This window comes from Drosophila suzukii, chromosome 2R (genome assembly GCF_043229965.1).
Source record: "Drosophila suzukii chromosome 2R, CBGP_Dsuzu_IsoJpt1.0, whole genome shotgun sequence".
Taxonomy (NCBI): domain Eukaryota; kingdom Metazoa; phylum Arthropoda; class Insecta; order Diptera; family Drosophilidae; genus Drosophila; species Drosophila suzukii.
This window is the reverse complement of record NC_092081.1, coordinates 2,870,763-2,887,659: the sequence shown is the minus strand read 5'-3', so window position 1 is coordinate 2,887,659 and position 16,897 is coordinate 2,870,763. Positions and strand designations below refer to the sequence as shown.

The 16,897-nt window shown below is 42.7% G+C and overlaps 4 protein-coding genes across 6 annotated transcripts in view; 1 reads left to right on the top strand and 3 right to left on the bottom strand.

Moving 5' to 3' along the window:
• Positions 1 to 3,426, bottom strand: part of arr (low-density lipoprotein receptor-related protein 6) — a 31,146-nt gene extending 27,720 nt beyond the window's left edge. The window contains exons 1-2 of the mRNA XM_017087648.4: positions 3,328 to 3,426; positions 1,737 to 2,044 (exon numbers count right to left, since the gene is read on the bottom strand). Of these exons, the coding sequence (XP_016943137.3) occupies positions 1,737 to 1,929 (193 nt within the window). The 5' untranslated portion in view covers positions 1,930 to 2,044; positions 3,328 to 3,426. The remainder of the gene's footprint in view (positions 1 to 1,736; positions 2,045 to 3,327) is intronic.
• A 558-nt stretch (positions 3,427 to 3,984) lies between these two features.
• On the bottom strand, positions 3,985 to 5,906 carry cbc (crowded by cid). Its single transcript, XM_017087518.4, has 4 exons — positions 5,689 to 5,906; positions 5,074 to 5,626; positions 4,347 to 4,854; positions 3,985 to 4,283 (listed from the first exon to the last, which is right to left on the bottom strand). The coding sequence occupies exons 1-4, from the start codon at positions 5,779 to 5,781 to the stop codon at positions 4,166 to 4,168; spliced, it is 1,272 nt and encodes a 423-aa protein (XP_016943007.1). The 5' UTR covers positions 5,782 to 5,906; the 3' UTR covers positions 3,985 to 4,165.
• A 546-nt stretch (positions 5,907 to 6,452) lies between these two features.
• Positions 6,453 to 7,373, top strand: cid (centromere identifier). The gene has a single exon (XM_017087883.4). It carries the CDS (start codon positions 6,554 to 6,556, stop codon positions 7,262 to 7,264), a length of 711 nt encoding a protein of 236 aa, XP_016943372.3. The 5' UTR covers positions 6,453 to 6,553; the 3' UTR covers positions 7,265 to 7,373.
• A 471-nt stretch (positions 7,374 to 7,844) lies between these two features.
• bbc (choline/ethanolaminephosphotransferase 1 bbc) lies at positions 7,845 to 16,345 on the bottom strand. 3 transcript variants are annotated; one of them, XM_017087881.4, is made up of 6 exons: positions 15,764 to 16,345; positions 12,870 to 13,110; positions 12,653 to 12,811; positions 11,064 to 11,195; positions 9,373 to 9,531; positions 7,845 to 8,606 (listed from the first exon to the last, which is right to left on the bottom strand). In XM_017087881.4, the coding sequence occupies exons 1-6, from the start codon at positions 15,988 to 15,990 to the stop codon at positions 8,265 to 8,267; spliced, it is 1,260 nt and encodes a 419-aa protein (XP_016943370.1). In that variant the 5' UTR covers positions 15,991 to 16,345; the 3' UTR covers positions 7,845 to 8,264. The 3 variants fall into 3 exon arrangements, with proteins under 3 accessions (XP_016943370.1, XP_016943371.1, XP_016943369.1); XM_017087882.4 differs by lacking the exon at positions 11,064 to 11,195 and adding an exon at positions 10,247 to 10,378; XM_017087880.4 differs by lacking the exon at positions 11,064 to 11,195 and adding an exon at positions 11,984 to 12,115 and having other exon boundaries at positions 15,764 to 16,344.
• Between the last annotated feature and the right edge of the window lie 552 nt (positions 16,346 to 16,897).

Here is a 16,897-nt window from a genome sequence, read left to right as displayed (position 1 = left end):
TTGTGCGCGCGTCAAAGTGTTAAAGAAAGTAAGCGCCCATCCAACCACCGAACCACCCACACAACCCACACACAGCGAAAGAGAGGAAGAGTCAGGAAAGATGGAGATGGTTTTTCCCGGAGCTTTGTGTACATATTTGATGCGCTTTTTTTCCACCCGGCTCGACAAATTTAAGTTTCGGGCTTCCTTTTCGGGGCGGCGCCACTTGCTTTGTGGGCGCCCCAATGCATGCTGGAGTACTCGCAGTTCCGGTCTCCGAAACTCCGGATTGCAACTGAAGAAGAGGGCCAAAGAGCGGGGGCTTATCTTTCAGCCAAACACTCGACCGTCCACTTTTTGGGGCTTAACGATGTTTGGACGGCCTTTGTCCATTTGCTATTTCCATATTGACTTGACCCGCAGGGGTCCCCCATCCGTTCCCGCCCTTTGTGCCTTATTATAAGCCACACTGGAGAAAAACGTAAAGCTTAGAAATGGCTTTTTATAAAACAATAATTGGATTATAACATTGACTCGACCATTTAAAAAGATCGTTGCAGAGACCATTTCCCACGAGCCACAGCTACCTCCCAACAGCTTCTTTGCTAAAAAGGAAAATTATTGTATGAAAACCTCTGGTTGTAAAGTTGTATATCTCAACAAATTCAATCATTTATCAAGTTAGAAAAATTAATGGGTACCTTTACAACGCTTTATGGCTTATATTTATGCTTACACGTTTCCGTTTAGACCCACTGATTTTTCTGAGTGCATGATTTTTTGTCCCAGGTCAATGCTTTGTGCATTTGAAATATGCCGGCAATTACCGGGCAACTTTGCCATATTACAACTGCTGAATTATTAGTGAGCTGCTTTTTTCAGCTCATTAGCGTCGCATCTAGTCGGAAAAGTGTTTGGAGGAGCCGCAGAAAGGAAGGGGTACTAAATTATGCGCAGTGCAATCAAGTTGAGTGCGTACTACAGTCTAAATAAGTAGTAGTTGTTTATTCATAAAAGCATTGCGCCGAGAAATTGTCAGCCTTTGGGCTTTGACAACACGAAAAAGAGCTTAAAGGAAAACGCAAAGCGGTAAAAGAAGGGCTCAAAAGCGGAGCGGGGGAGGGGAGGGAAGCTCAAAAGTGCAGTTGAAACCACATAAACAAACGAACACAGTGGACACTCGAAAGGGTTGACTCCCAGTTAAATGCACTTATGAACTTGTTGCCGAACTGAACAGCTGTTTCTTAAATACGTGGATCATACATTTTGCCACACTTGAGTTGGTAAAGTTGTTTTTATCAACACCATTGCATGATTAAAATAAATGGACCAAGACAAAGTGTGTCCCAAGCTACATATATTAATTTTATGATCTATCTCCGATTCTTTCTTGAAGTCTTTTTCACTTTTTGTCGAAATGGAACACATAAAGGATCTGTTCATTTACTGAAAACCTCTTGTAAGTTAGTAAAGATTTAAAAAGAACTATCTTTTTCATTCACCCGCTTTAAAGAAAAAAATGTTTGATTTCATTGGTTGACCGTATCGAGCGATTTCTGTAAAACGAAAGGCTTTGAGCGGAATAAAGGAGAAAGACATCGCAGCCCTATTCCTTTTACAAACTCTCTATCCCTGTGGTTTAAACTCAAACCCCAACCCCTCGGAACTCGTCGAATTAATCGAGCTGCCATCAAATGCTCGTCAATTCCTTTAGCAAAAGCGACGCCTTTTGTTCGAAATGAAAGTACAGAACTTACCATTTTTGTACTGCCAACTGTTTGAGATGCCAAAGCAAATCAGTAGAAAGCCGATCAGCAGATGTCGCCATCCCACTCCCCTGCTAAATGTCGCGCACTTCGTCGCTTTCGTTGTCACATCTTCATTATTTGCTATAACTTGGCACAATTGAGGTTCGATTTCAGCAGACTTTATGTATGGCTCGAGGGCCATCTTATTTTGGAAGCACAATCTCCGGAATTTTAAGACATTTGGCGCAAACAATAACAGATGACGCGACCCGATCGTTTGTCTTTTCTTAGGCGCACATAATAATCACACGGAAAAACTGCAAGTGGAAAAGAGGGGCAAGTTTGAAAGCAGGTCGTTAGAAAATCATTCGTTTGTTTGGGTATTAGAGGCTCGGTTATTGGAGGGCTTTCAAAATTACATTTTCAACTTCTCTCTTCTGTTAATGTTTTTGTTACATATTGTAACATATTACAAAAAAAATAATTTTAGTTTTGTTTTAGTTTTGATGATTATAAACCCTTTTAAAATGATACTTTTCTTCAAAGGAAATTTGATTCTTTTGTATAGTTTGTGTAAATATATTATTTAATTTATTTTGTATTTCTATATACATAAGTTACATAAATTGGAGTGCAAGAGTATTTTAATAATTTTTGTAAACAAGTGAGTTATTGTTTTTAGGTCTCGAATTTCCTTTTTATTGAGCCATATTTTCACTTTTCCGTTCCGATTTTTGGCTTTAATCTCAAATGTTTTTAGTTTTTGCAAGCACTTTTTTAAGGGGAACGAATTTAACGAATTTACAAGTTTACTAGAAGTCATCATTTGAATTTTTTAACATTTTTAGTGCGTTTTTTGATTTGTTGCGCAGTGTTGGCTTTGTGTTGTTGCTCTCCTATTTTAATTTAATTTCCCGTTTCTTTTGTTGATCAGTGTGATCGCCCTGTTTGCGTGTGTGCTGCCTGTGTGCGTGCTACAAATTGTTGTTGTCGCTAAGTAGCGAGTGATAAGCAATTGTGCAACTGTGTGGGGGTGACCCCGACCGCGGCCCCCTCCCCGCCCACCTGGTTGCTAAATGGAAGTAGTGTAAGTGATAAGGCGACTCGGTAATTAGGGGGGACCTTTTGTCGCTTCCACGGCGCAACAAGCCGGCGATTGACGGTGTGTGTGCAACCCCCAAAAGGCGCTGCTGCACTTTCCAGTGGAAAATTTCACGACGACAACCAAAACAAACGCCGTTTGCCGCTGGAAAATGCAGCAACAAGGCAACAGAGTGAGGGAGACGAAAACACACGCACACACACACGCGGAGAAAACAGAACGTCTTTCAAGCAAGCCGTAAATTTAGATGCCCGAAAACTCTTGTTTTGTTTTTAGAACCATTTGATACACATTTACACAACAACAACAACAGCAGCAGCAGCTCGCACGCTGCACAACAAACCCGAAAAACACGCCAAATTCCGAAGTATTAGAGCTTAGAGCCCGCCAAAAGTGTGTTAACCAAGTCCATTTGGCCACTATTTGTTGTTTAGCTCACGCATTTCGACCGAGCGTAGCCATTTTGTGGTTACTTTGTTTTGTAAATATTTGATTTACTTTTCACTGGGTTTTCCGCTCGCCGTGTTGCCGTGTTTTTCGTCTCGCTCTTCCGAACAGTGTGACCGCACTGGGCCGACGCACTTTAGCCAAGGTGTGGCTGCCACAAATGTACTAAATCAAACCCTAGGTAGTGTTCCAAATATACCAAAAATATACTCATCGAAAAGTAATACTGCCGGTTGGGAACCTTGCTGAACACTTAAATTTGAATTTACTATTACTGCTGTTACTTCCCGAACAACCCCAGTAGCTTTAGGCAGCACTAAAACTGCATACCAACAAAAAACCACTTGGTTGTTTCAATATAAGACACAGGTACACATCCTACTATTAAAGAATAGTCGTGACATAACCCTTCTTTTTGGAGCGGGAAAAGAAGTAAAAAATCTTGGTCTTCAATCCTTACATTAAAAGTTATTTATTCATGTTATTTCTTTCTCTCTAATAAAATATGGAATGCAAGAAGTTGTATTTACTTTAATTCAAAATCTGTGTTTATAATATTTCTATATTTGACTTGAAAATCTGTTTTGTTTTGATATTTAAAATTTCAGAAACGCAACTTGAACATTTAAATGCTAATGCAATTAATCTTAAATTCTAGACTTTGTATTTCAAAAGTTTATATATGAGCAAGTGTTTACAAAATAGTGATTTAGCGTCAGTATGAATAATTTTTTTATTGCCCATTTTTTACAAGTGAAATTTAAAAGTTGAAGCTATAGACATGCAAAAGGTATAAATGTTGTATATATCTAAAACAGTATATTTGAATAAAGACCAATAATAATTTTATAATTCCTAAAGTACATCTAGACGAGAGCATTTATAAATGCTAGGTGTGATTGTCCATGAATTGAAGCTCCGACCACAGCAGCAGGGCATTTGGTGGCAGAGGTCTGGGCTGCGGGGAAAGCAACATCACGGCCTGCCTCTCCATATCCACTTCAGTGCTGGAGATAAGAACACCAATTAATATTAGTCTAACCAATCAGTTTTGAGAAACCAGCACTTACACGCAGCAGAAGCCGGCGACGTTGGTGCCAATCACATCATCCTCCACGGACTCGGCGAAGCTGAGTGCCAGCACGTGATGGATGAGCGCGGGTGTGGGAGTAACGGCCACCACCTTGGTCTTGTTGTCCTCCGCCTTCATTCCTATTGGCATGCAGGAGTCTGGCAGCGGCGGAGCGCCGATCTTGTACAGGCGCAGATCCTGGAACTTCACCTCGAAGCTGAACGGGTAGAAGGGGGCCCTTGAGTTTCCGTAAAAGTACTCTTTGATGCGTTGATCCCTCGCCTCGTGCCGCAACTCTTTGCTGCGCTCCACGACACCGCCGCTCTTGGGCAGCAGCACCACATTGACACCCTTGGGCACATCGCGCAGTAGCTCGTTGTACAAACGCTCCTGGTCCAAGACAAAGATGGCACACGCCCCATACGCCTGGGCAGCGTGCAACAGATGCGCATAACCGGAGCCCTTGACCCAGCCACAGGTGTTTACTATGATGCCGGAGCTTTTTGCTGGAAAGGATAGGTAATGTTGATTTTCAGATGGAACTAGCTTATCTTATAGGCGAACACACAGGATGTTGAATACAATTAGAAAAAGATAGAGGCGGTAAACAAGTAAAAGATCATTAAGAACAAGCGGATTTTCTAGGCAGGTTATCCTTCACCCCGACTTTAAATAACACCGAACAACTATGGCTTTAACAGAACTTATGTATATGAGCCACTCACTCCGCTTGTTGCTGCTCAGGGACTGCAGCGAGACCTCGGCCATCTTGGAGACGACGGCATTGTACAGGACACTGTTTCCGCTGGGCGACTTGTGGCCGAAGTGGTAGACCAGCGGCGCCGTCTTGGCAAACCCCTCCTCGACGCTCGCCGGCCGCTCGATTAGGATGGTGGCCACGCTGCCGGAAATGGCAATGGAGCCCTGGCCGACGTCCAAGTCGGCGTACAGGGGCCGTCGACCCACGCGCACCGCGTAGTTAAGCAGGATGCGGCAGAGCGTGCTCTTGCCCACGTCCATGGGACCGACGACCATGGCCACGGGACCCCGACGGTCCTTCTCCTCGGCCTCCGTGCGGAATTGCTCAAGGGCCGCATGGCAGTTGACGTACTGCACCATCGGCGTCTCCTTGGAGATGTAGCACACGTCCATTTTGCCGGAGACGTGCAGCACACAGCCCTGGTATGTGAAAATGGCCACCTTGGCGCCCATGCCGAACTCGTACTGCTTTTTCTTGACCAGCTCTGTGCCGAACATCTCCGCGAAGCCATTGACCAGCTGGGATGGAAGATTAAAGGAATAAGTAACTTATTAAAGGCCGCAGTGGTGGATCAACTTACAGACACCAGGACTTTGGCGTCCTTCTGCTCGATTTCGAAGCGCAGCTCGGAGTCGCCTTCCAGGGTGTAGTCCTTCCCGTGATCCTCCGACATGGCAGTGACCTTCGACCTCTGAGATTTCTTTACAATGGCCAAATTAGGCAAATATCCTAAGTGGTAAATGGTAAACAACACAATTTCGGATCAGCTGGGTAGAGATTAGAGGTGGGTGCTTATCGATACCAAATGGTAAATCGATTTCAATGGAATTTTCAAAATCTGTTTACAAACATTTCTAAAAATTATGGTATCCCTAATCTGTTGACTTGCTGATTTGTTGAATTTTGGCCACACAAACTAAACTTTAAGAAATTCCAGAGATTCAACAACCTCGAGGCTGTTGAACTGCTGAAAACCAGAGCTGTCAATATAGTATCATCAGTAACCATTTTTACTTTGAAATCAATTTAGAATCCTATTTCAATAAAAAGCAATGGCAACTCAGTAACATTATAGTAAAAGTAGAAAGTGGTAGTAGAAAGAAAGTATATTCTCAGTCCTTCTTAATAATTTTAGGCATTCATTTGTGATAAAAAAAAATACAGGGTTGTACTTCCGAAAAAGTTGGTCACAGCTATTTGAAAATTCAACAGGAACCATTTAGATTCGTTTCCTCAATTGCTGAAATTTTCTGTTGAATTTTTATCGATTTAACAGTTAAGAATATATTCGATATAATTCGGAAATTATAAATTCAATATATCAACTCCAGCTCTTTTACTTGGTATTTTCGGCATTGTGTAATACGGCCACACTGTAAGAAAGAAGCGGGATCGCGCTTTAAAATTTACGAATTGCTGTGTTTTCAAATTGGTGGGTCCGAATCATGCCCAGAAAAAAAGGAGCGGGAAGACCCAAGGCGCAAGTGTCCAAGCCAACGCTGGGCGACACGAACGCAGGAAGCGACGACGACACGGCTTTCCGATCGCCTGAGCCGGAAGATGGCACCGACTACGGCTTGGAGTTCACCACAAGCCGGCTCACCCTGAATTCCAATCGCCAATGCTCGACGCTGCGCAAGGAGACTGCAGGCGGCCAGAGGTCGCGAGCAGCGGACAGAACCTCCAGCGATGAGGAGGATCAGGAGAATCACCCTCCAGCAGCCAGATCGGCGCAGACGAGCCGGGCGACCGCTCAGCAGGAGAGGCGTCAGGCCCCCAGCCAGCCGGCCAGGACGCAAGCACCATCCACCGGATCGGCCGGTGCCCAAAATCAGACCAGGCGACGCAAGATGGCCAACCCCTTGAGCCGAGCCAGGAGGATGGATCGCGAGATCCGGCATCTGCAGAACCATCCCGGCATTCTGCTACCCAAGCTGCCCTTCTCGCGTCTGGTGCGCGAATTCATAGTGAAGTACAGCGACGGAGCACCGATGAGGATCACCGAAGGCGCCCTGAACGCCCTGCAGGTGTCCTCCGAGTTGTTCGTGACCCATCGTCTGGCCGACTCCTACATGCTCACCAAGCACCGCAATCGCGTCACTCTGGAGGTGCGCGACATGGCATTGATGGGCTTCATCATCGACCGGGCCCACTAATAGTCCATATCATCTTAAAATGTTAACTTAACTTTAAGTATTTTTCCAGCAATTTCTTTTAAGTTTGAGTATAAACACCACCAAATGAATACATGTTTTTTTAGTTTTAGCAATTCGTTTTATTTCTAGTTCTTGCTGTTTCTTTTGTCTCCATTTTCTTGTACAACATAAAACATAATCCATAATAGTTTAACTATAAAGTTGCCGGCCAGCGCCGTGCGAGCTACAAATAATATGGGGTTTAGCTAGGATTAGGATGCATAAGATGTAGTCACGCGAAACGCACTAAAATTATGGGCCTAGTCAGGATAGGTAGTGCGCTTTTTGAAATGAGTCACCATTTAGAATGTCGCGGCCCTTCGAACGACCCCGATGAGTAGAAAACTAAGCACTAAAACGAGTAACATGAATAGATATACTGGCCTCAACTGAAAATCGCAACTGCGCTCGCACCTAATTTGTTGTCTTTTGTGGGATGGATAGATCGCCAATGGGTGGTCACAAGACTTAAACGTAAATTGAGCTTTCATCGAGCTATTTTTAGGCTTATTCTGCTTTCTTTTTGGCATTTGCACAAGTATGATTTAGCACAGTAAAAATACTGCAATCTAGATTTATTACAACTTACACAATCATACAAAATATATTTATGTTTATATATTTAGCCATATAATTGATATCGAAAACTGCAACAGTTCTTTCTCCCAGCAGCCCTAGCCACCTCGCCTTCTCGGCTACAACACGTGTTGTAAACTATTTCCTAAAATGTAGGAGCAACGTTTTGCTTCGCCCTTTTGCTAACGTTTCTATCTGTTTTGTTTTGTTTCGTTTCGTTTGGTTGTGTTTCTCCTGGTCTAGCTTAAACATTGACGGTGAATTTTGTTGGGTTGTGTTTACGGGTTTGTATTACTTGCGCTCCGCCTGCTCCTACGAGTATCCCTCGGCTCTAACGACGTAAATTTGTAAAAGAAAACTAATTAATGTAGCGCGAAGCCGAAACCTAGTGCGGTTTGCTCTTCGACTTCCGATGCGCAGTGCCGCCGTTCTTGTCCGCACTGCTGCCAATGTTGCTCTGACTGCTCACCGAGGCGGTGGCCGGATGCGGGGTTAGGCCCTTGGGCGCGTACGGTATCCGGAAGAGATCGATGCGCAGGTGCTGGCAGATCTCCAGGCACACCTGGGAGCAGTACCGCAGCAGATCCTGGGTGCCCCATATGAGCGTGAACCACAGCAGCCAGATCTCGGGCACGATGCAGTTGAAGTACTGGTTCAGGAACAGCAGCGAGGGACCGAGCAGCGACCAGTCCAGGTACTCCATCTCCGACTTGGTCATGTGGGCAATCTGTGGGCAAACAATACGATCAATTGAGTTTAGACTTTATAATATTATCTTTACGATTAGTTTGTAGGGAATTGCAAAACTGATTGATAATTTGATCAACTTGGATCACCTTTTACACTCTTCCTAAAATTAGTTCGGGAAAAGAATGTAATGTATTCCAATTTCAGTTCATGTCTGCTTCCTTGACAAATATTATATTTTACTTTAAAATAAATTCTTCTTCTTTACCAAGTCAATATATCTGAAGATATCCTTAACATTTCAAATCTAAAATAATTAACCGAGTTGATTTGATTTGATCTTTGATTTGTATGATACGTTAATCATTGCGGTCATGGTGTAAGAAAAGCATTAGATTTGTTTAGGAATCCTTTAATGGTGGATGATATGAACTATATTGCAAAATTAAATCGCACCGCAAGAATATTATTCAAATGGGTGGCAGTCACGTAGTACCGAAGAGCACCACAAAAGTGTGCAAAGTCGCTTACGAATGAGAATGTATCATTATTTTTCTTCAGAAAGGTTGGTCGCCACGAGATAATATAACGTTAATATGTTTTTTTGTTTGATTAAGTCACACTTGACATAAATTGATTTTAGAAAGAATTTTTTTAAATTATAAAATGTACGAATAACCATCAAAACAACGCTGGACTTGAGCTGACGCATTCAGCATCAATCATTCGTATTATTATCATTTACGGAACACCAGTGGCATGGTGACCCAAACCAACTGGACCAAGGGGAATCTTCCCGGACTTACCACCAACTTGTTGGTGACCTTGGCGGCCACCATGCCGAAGGCCAGGATGTACACCGAGGCGTGCTCGGTGAAGATGTTCTGGGGCGACTTCTGGGCAATCATCAGGGCGGGCAGCACCACCAGCGTGAGCGGGATGCTGGGCGACAGGACACTGGTGCCCTGCGGGAGTACGGAGAAGACTACGTTAGAGGGATTACTTGAGGTTTGCTGCACGCTTGCAAAGTGTCACCGTGGGCGGCGTTGTGCTGATTGGACTTTAAACGATTTGTTAGTCAATTGTGAATTACGGCACATTTTGCAAGGTCGCAACAATTCGAGAGTGCACAAACAAAAGTGAACAAAAAGTCTTTTGGCTTTTGGTGTTTGGGGTTCAGCAATTTCCCCCCCAGAAATTTAAAGAGAACACTGGAGGGGGAATTGCGCTTACAGATTTGTTTATTACATGTATTATTTACATGGTCTAGCGCTATTGGGCGGGTGTGTGGGTGGTGGATTGGTTGGTTTTTGTGGGTTTTAAAATGCACATATGTCAGTATACGAAGCCAATTTATCAAACGAAAGCACAATGCCAAACGAAAACAAACTACAAACTACATGCCATGCCAAACTGTCACCAAAACAAGAACTACGAGCTAAACAAATAAATATACTAGAAGTCAACGAACATTAGACGTGCACTGGGATCGATAAAGATAGCATTACTCAAAAGAAGGTAACCGAAGCCGATTTACAGTGCGTTTAAACCACATAAGACACGGGATACCGGATACCACATGGGCTATGTATGTTTTGGCAAACGCACTGCACACCAGGACAAGGACGAGACTATCTCGCTGGGAGTTCTTCGAGATCAACTTAAGGGAAAAGTTCTTACAGCAACCGACGATCCGTTCTTGCCGCAGCCTTCGGTCAAAATGCACTTCGAGTAGCGGAGTGCTAGAATCAAATCTACGCCGCAGGCCACATAAATTGGCAGAAATCGGGTTTCGCAGTTGAAGTACGGTAGCTGCCAATTTCAAGGTTTATGGGGAATGGGTTTCGGGTTCGTTTTGGTTTTGTCAAACGATATTGATCGATTGGTTGATTGTTTGATTGCGTGCGGGAGAAAAGAACGACGCGCATTAAAATTTCATGTGTAATTACGGAACAGTTGTGGTTTTTCCAGAAGTCTTTCGTTAACAGAAGTGAGGCTTAAAAACTTAAAGGTTAATACGTTACAAGCTCCAAACTCACCAAGGTCAAGATAATATTTATGTTGATTAAATTTACACTTAAGCTAAAAATTAAAATAACAAATACCAATTTCACTCGATTACTAAATCAATATACAGTAATACCGCTTAGGAAACTAGTAAAACCCAAGCAGCAGCATGCTAAGTATGGAAATCAGTGATATGTCGTATTAGTCGGTATGGGGATTAGGAAATTATCGAGTGCTAGAGCCCAAACCAAATTCCTGAGCCCTCCACCGAACGAGCCGAAACTGCAAGCCATTTCCAAATCCAAGTCAACGGAAAATGCAAAACGGATATTAGTAGAGAACCCAAAAGCAGAACCAAGGATTAGATAAAAATGTTATGGCTGGGGCTGCGGATTAGTTGATGACCCGCGTTCAAGTTAGTCTGTTATGTTTCACTGGTTTTATAATAGTTTTTCGCCTCGTTATTGCGAGAGGAGGGTGCAATGCTTACAGCAACTGAGGAGCCGTTTTTGCCACTGCCGCCTTCAGTAAACATTTTTAGGAAATTGATTATATTCAAGGTATAACCGAATGTGATAAATATTAATATTGTATAATTCCATGAAAGGCCCACGATTGGTATCTAGTAAAGATGAAAGATTGCAAGAAAACATAAAATTTAGAATCTTCGACTACATTCAGAGGGTGGGAAAATTTGTTGGTATAATGTTTGGATTGGTTAAAGAGGTCGTGGGGTGCTAACAGTGGCTTACAAGCTGTGAGCACCCCACAGCCCTCGCTTACAATCTAAACTTAAAGGGAATACGTAAGAAATAGCGAATACTTTAATGTTACTTTTTGGTTAAATAGGTAAATCCAAAACCGGAAGACATTGAAGACATAAAGAGTAAATAGAAATACCAAAAATGTCAAATGGACAATTGGACAGGGCAATACATAGATTATTTTAGGGGTAACTAAGAATTAACTTAAAGTTTGCATTCAGCAGCCTCAAATAGTTATTGTGTATGTTTGTTTATTTTAGGCATGCTCTCGAATTGCTTCCAATTATGTCATGATTGAGTGGTTTCAATAGCAACAAAGCAGATTATTATTTTGCAGCAGCTGCGCCGTTAAAACCAAAGACACTGAACAAGAATCAACAACGGCACAGGTTAAATAGGCAAGCAATTGGGGTTAGAGAGTGGGATAGAGGGGTTAAGGGGTTATCCTCACGCCACGCACCTTCCTCGAAACTCAGCTGAGCTAGTCAGCAAATAGAAAGCTAGGTGGAAACTGAAAACTCTTTTAATTCAGATCAATCTCTTTTGAGGAGCCAAAATATTTTTTGTTTTGTGTGTGTTTGTTGTAGTGGTTTTAGTGTTTCGTGTTCGTGTTCGTGTGTGTGTTCTGTGTGTGTTAAGGACTTACAGCAACTGTGGAGCCATTCTTGCCAACACCACCGGCTTTAATGACGGAAAATACATAAGTTAGGGAAAGCAGACCGCACACAATGGTCGTCAATGCCGGCCCATACCAAAGCTCTATACTGCCGATGCCGATCTGGGTGTTATATGTGGGTGTGGTGTTGGTGTGTTAAGTGTTTTATCGCGATAGGCATTGGATTTCGGCAGGTTTGATTAGGGAGCACACGCAGTACGCATTAGGTACATAGAAGTAGAAGGTTTAATACATTACAAATACTCGTCGTGTTTAAATGTTAACTGGAAACTATACGAGACCTATACATAAGTATATCAGAGAGTTCTGTCCTGGCTTCAAAACCCTAACTGCTTTCGTGGTTTTTCATTCATGTTGACAAAAGGGAATTTAATGGTGGGGAGTTGAACTCAAAACTAAACTAGCACGCTAAATCAAACTGAACGGAACTTAAGGCATCCTAGCCGAGCTTAATTCGAAGCAGCCTATATGAAACTCGAACGCTAAATTCTAGGTAAACGTAACGAAATAAAACTCTTAGAAGTACGCTAAGATATATAAATAAAAAATAAAAAGGAATGCAAAGAACTTCCGGAAATAAGGCTTTAAACAAAAGGTTACTCGAGGGTCCTCGCTGGGTGCCTTCAGAACCTCTCCTACCTTGCTCAGCCAGATCTCAGGGCCCAGCACAGCCGACACCAGGTGAATGGCTATGATTGAAAACTGCGCCTCCGTCACATCAATTCGTCCGAAGCGCATCGTTCCGGACACATAGGTCTGCCAGTGGGCGCAGTAAAAGAGAGCTATAGCACAGAAGCACTGAAAGAGAAGTTCAGAATTCATCTCGCTCTGAATAAGCTGTGCGTAATCCACTCACCTGGAAGAACAGCCAGTTGGGGTAGTGTCCCAGTTGGCAGGAAATGCACGCCGACAGGGCCACGAACACCGTGGATATGGAGTCACAGCCATGGTCGAAGAGCTCGCCCAGCGGCGAGGAGGTGTTCGTGCGTCGCGCCTGCTTCCCGTCGATGGAGTCCAGACTTTGGTAGATGAAGAGGCCCAGGGCGCAGAGCACACAGGTCCAACGTGGCGGAGCCTCAACGCCATTTGGGCTATAACTGAATGTGGATATGGGAAATCAGTGAGTTAATAGCTTGCCAGTCACAACAGACGTTTTACATGAAGAGGGGTAACTGCTTGGTTAAAAGGAATTTTCGCATTTGAGACCTTATTAGCTGGTTTTTCTTTAATAACGTTCAAATTTTGTAATATTGTTATGAACTTGCTTTGAATTTGATACAATTTGATAACTCGAGAAGGCGACCCTGAATTTATTGATTATAAGTTGAGTAAGCTTATTCATTGCAGTACTTGACCTATCATTCAAGGAAAATCTTAATAAAACAAAACTAGAAATTAAAGCAGTTGACAAAAATAAATATCGTAGGTATAACAATCCGCCGATTACAATTAAAACCCAACGATACCATCTTATTATAATTTCCCTTAAATTGTATAAACGCTTGTAAGTGAAAAATAAAATGAATTAAGGCTGTACTAGAATGCCAAGTGTATAATTTCAAACCGTTTCGTGCGTTTCCAGGTCAATTAGCCGAACCATTCCCCTTCGCAATGAAAACAGACTGACGTCAGTGAGCATAAGATCGCCTGATGAGCAAAGTTCCCAAGCTGGGTTTCTTAATTAGCACTCAGGTTAAGAATAAAATCACTATTTTGCTACTGCCACTTGAAAATGTCTGATAAGCGGACTGCTATCTCCTCCGCCATGTCGCCAAATCAGCTGACTGTGCGGTTCCGGCTCGCAATTTCGGCACACTACAACCAGCGGAAAGAATAGAACACCTGATTCCAGCTGAATCATCATGCAAAGATTGACACTACTTTATCGAGTTCCACTGACCTAGACAAGTTCAGCAAAATCCACAAGCGGACTGGCAACAGTTCGTTTTTTAGCAAAACAAGAATTATTAAACAAATACAAAAGTGCAAACAAAAGTAGAATAATAATGGATACAGTGCAAATAAAACCGGTCCGGTCTTTTGGCTAGGTTTGTGAATGAATATATAGATCCTATAGCATGTATTTTGCGCTAAAAATAACAGAAACCGACACGTGAGCAGCATTGAAGGTGATTCATCTGGGGGACAGAAGTAAATGTCTTTTCAGCCACTTTGGTTGACATGCCAGCCCTCTGAAGCAATCAGCCATAATTGAGAAAAAGTAGTCAGACTAAATGCTTTCTATATAAATATTTTATTTCCAAAAAAAGTCATGCATAGCTATACTTTTAATAATTCATTTCACATGACTTTTGCCCCTCTTACTAGACTTTACCTCGGAAATAGGTGTTAAAAACAGCAGCCTTTCAGTGTTTTACTATTTTTCACCTCTTTATCGCCTACATACTCAGTGAAATATACCAAGAAACACAGAAATACGCTGGTTTCTGGGCCATATCTCTTGAATTCAAGGTTTTTTCCACAGCCAGGGAGAAAGTCAGTCTCTCTAAAAATAGTTCTTGTAATTGCTACAACTTTTTTGTTTGTTAAGAGTAGCGGAACATGTTTAAATGCCGGACTTTGGTGGGAAGACCCATAAAAATCAATTAGAAATGCAAATTGTCATTCTAATTCAATCAAAGGTATCCCAATTGAAAGGCAAACAATTGGAAAATGCAAAATGTGCCCCCTGGGTTAACTCATGTGAACTTTGCTTTGGCAAGCTGCGGCTTCTTGAAAAGTTCTTAAACGCCAGGCTTCTGGTACCTGTTGGATTTCGAAGCAGTGTTTCATCAGGCTTTACATGCAGCCACGATTAGCCCGCCTTTGTTTATTTACTTATCGTTTGAAATTGCCATTTTTTGCAACGCCCTCAGGCTAAAGAAACGCGTCACAAACCGACGACAAACGACGATGATTGCGATTACTTATATTTCGCGCAGTTCGCATGTAATGGGTAAAGTGGCGAGACGCCCTCGCTATCTTATCGCTGGCATAGTTTGTGTCCAAGTACTGGAGAGGGGGTCCGCGTATCCACCAGTTCCACGCCTCTCCGCCATCTGGCTTAGTTAGCTTAGTTATGGAATGATACGCTATCGCTACGCATTATGAAACGAAAACGGCAGGTCGCCTGATTTTCCTGTGTCTTGCAGAACTACTTAAATACAAAGTTACTATTAACAATGGTGCGTTTACAAACAAATGATAGTATTTTGTTTTCCTAAGAAGACAAGATATTTATTAATAAAACCAGCACTGGAACCATTTAACAAGCTAACTGACCAACTAATTTGTTCTAAACTAAATATTATAAATAATAACAACTGAAAAGTCTTTAAAATTCCCTATTTTTTATATTTTATTTTATGTCCGCTTAAATAATAAATAATCTGAAAATGTATCTGGAATTTCCTGGTACACACCCAGAATCTCTACGAATCTGTGACAAAATTACATAAAGTGCTGGCAAAATAAATCAAGCAATCAAATATGTTAATCTCGGGATAGTAGATTCTACGAACCCAATGTTTCTAAATTTTCTTTAAAAAGCTGACAAACCCAAGCAAACAAATCCGGCAAACTGAAAGTGACAAGTGACAGTTGAAAGAGCGAAGCAAACAGCTGATGCAGATTCCTAATCCCCGCCAATTGATGTGATTTGTTTCTCGCCAGGCAGCATTTAAAGGCTGGGAATGCGATTTTGCGGGGGTCAAGGGGTCACCGGAAAATTTTCCAAGGCGACGGGCTTACCAGATTAGTATCAGCGTGGTGACCACATTGAGGATCAACCCCACGATGGTGATGAGGTTGGGGGCCAGCCACAGGGGCGTCTGGGCCACCAGCCAGTTCCACCACGGCTGCAGCAGCGGATCGAGGAGGCTGGCGCTGAAGCAGGAGTACTTGTGCTCGCTCAGCTTCCTCAGCTGCTGGGCACTCAGGATGTGCTTCTCGCGGTAGGCGAGCAGCGGCAGCGCCATTTTCCCTCGAGTTACGTCGTGCGAATTCCGATTGCGAATCCCTGACGCGCTTTTCGCTTTTCACTTTTCACTTTCCTCTGACCTAGCGCTTTTCCCTCGCGCGCATTTGTGTACGTGTTCCTCGCAGCGCGCCTATGTGTGTGCGCTCGCTTTTCCTGGCTGTTTCCACACGTGGACCGCAGTGGTGGCGAAACTACGGATCGCGCTTTGTCCAGCGGTTGAGAACTGTGGCGAGGGCGGCTGAACGGTTACGTGGGTGCGCGCGGCGACTCCGCACTTGTATGTTTACTTAACAAATTTAACTTAATTGGACGACCGAGCCGTGCAGTTTTTTTTTTATTTCTATATGAGCAGTGTGACCGTGGCAGGGAGTTAAAAATAATCCATTAGGGATTTCCAATGAAATACCATATTTATACCGCAAAGCAAACGGCCCTGTGGGTGGAGAACTTCGACATTTCTGGCCCAGACTTAACATTAGCCGCGTTCAGCGGAACAACATGATACCTGATTGAGGTGCAGAAACATCGATTTTTTCCGTGTGACATCGATAATTGCCTCTTAAAACATCGGAAAAGCGATGTTTTCTGCACCTTTAATACTTGATCACTGATGGAATTCTTACGAAAGTTCTGTTGCAAAAAGTTACTGATCATAAGTAAAAAAATTTAAAAATAGTACGGTACATTTTCGTAATACATGATATCATGAAATATCGATTTAACATAATTATTATTAAAAACCCATGAAGTAAGTTAAATTCTTTACAACTTTTAGGCCTTTTTGATTTTTACGTTTCCACGATTTCTGTGCGCAATGCTACAGTTGCGGTGGCAACCGAATTCGCAACTTTTATTAAAAAACATTTGTTTATAAAAGGATTGTCAAGGCCGTAAGGCTTTGCATT

What these genes read in the sequence shown, in the direction of transcription:
- cbc (XM_017087518.4), bottom strand. Translation starts at nt 5,781, where the DNA reads ATGTCGGAGGATCACGGGAAGGACTACACCCTGGAAGGCGACTCCGAG. An exon ending in ACGCCAAAGTCCTGGTGTCT is followed by an intron (nt 5,627 to 5,688) that starts GTAAGTTGATCC and finishes CTTCCATCCCAG; the next exon opens with CTGGTCAATGGCTTCGCGGA. An exon ending in CCTGAGCAGCAACAAGCGGA is followed by an intron (nt 4,855 to 5,073) that starts GTGAGTGGCTCA and finishes TATCCTTTCCAG; the next exon opens with CAAAAAGCTCCGGCATCATA.
- cid (XM_017087883.4), top strand. Translation starts at nt 6,554, where the DNA reads ATGCCCAGAAAAAAAGGAGCGGGAAGACCCAAGGCGCAAGTGTCCAAG.
- bbc (XM_017087881.4), bottom strand. Translation starts at nt 15,990, where the DNA reads ATGGCGCTGCCGCTGCTCGCCTACCGCGAGAAGCACATCCTGAGTGCC. An exon ending in CCAACTGGCTGTTCTTCCAG is followed by an intron (nt 12,812 to 12,869) that starts GTGAGTGGATTA and finishes CTTCTCTTTCAG; the next exon opens with TGCTTCTGTGCTATAGCTCT. An exon ending in AAAACGGCTCCTCAGTTGCT is followed by an intron (nt 9,532 to 11,063) that starts GTAAGCATTGCA and finishes GTACTCCCGCAG; the next exon opens with GGCACCAGTGTCCTGTCGCC.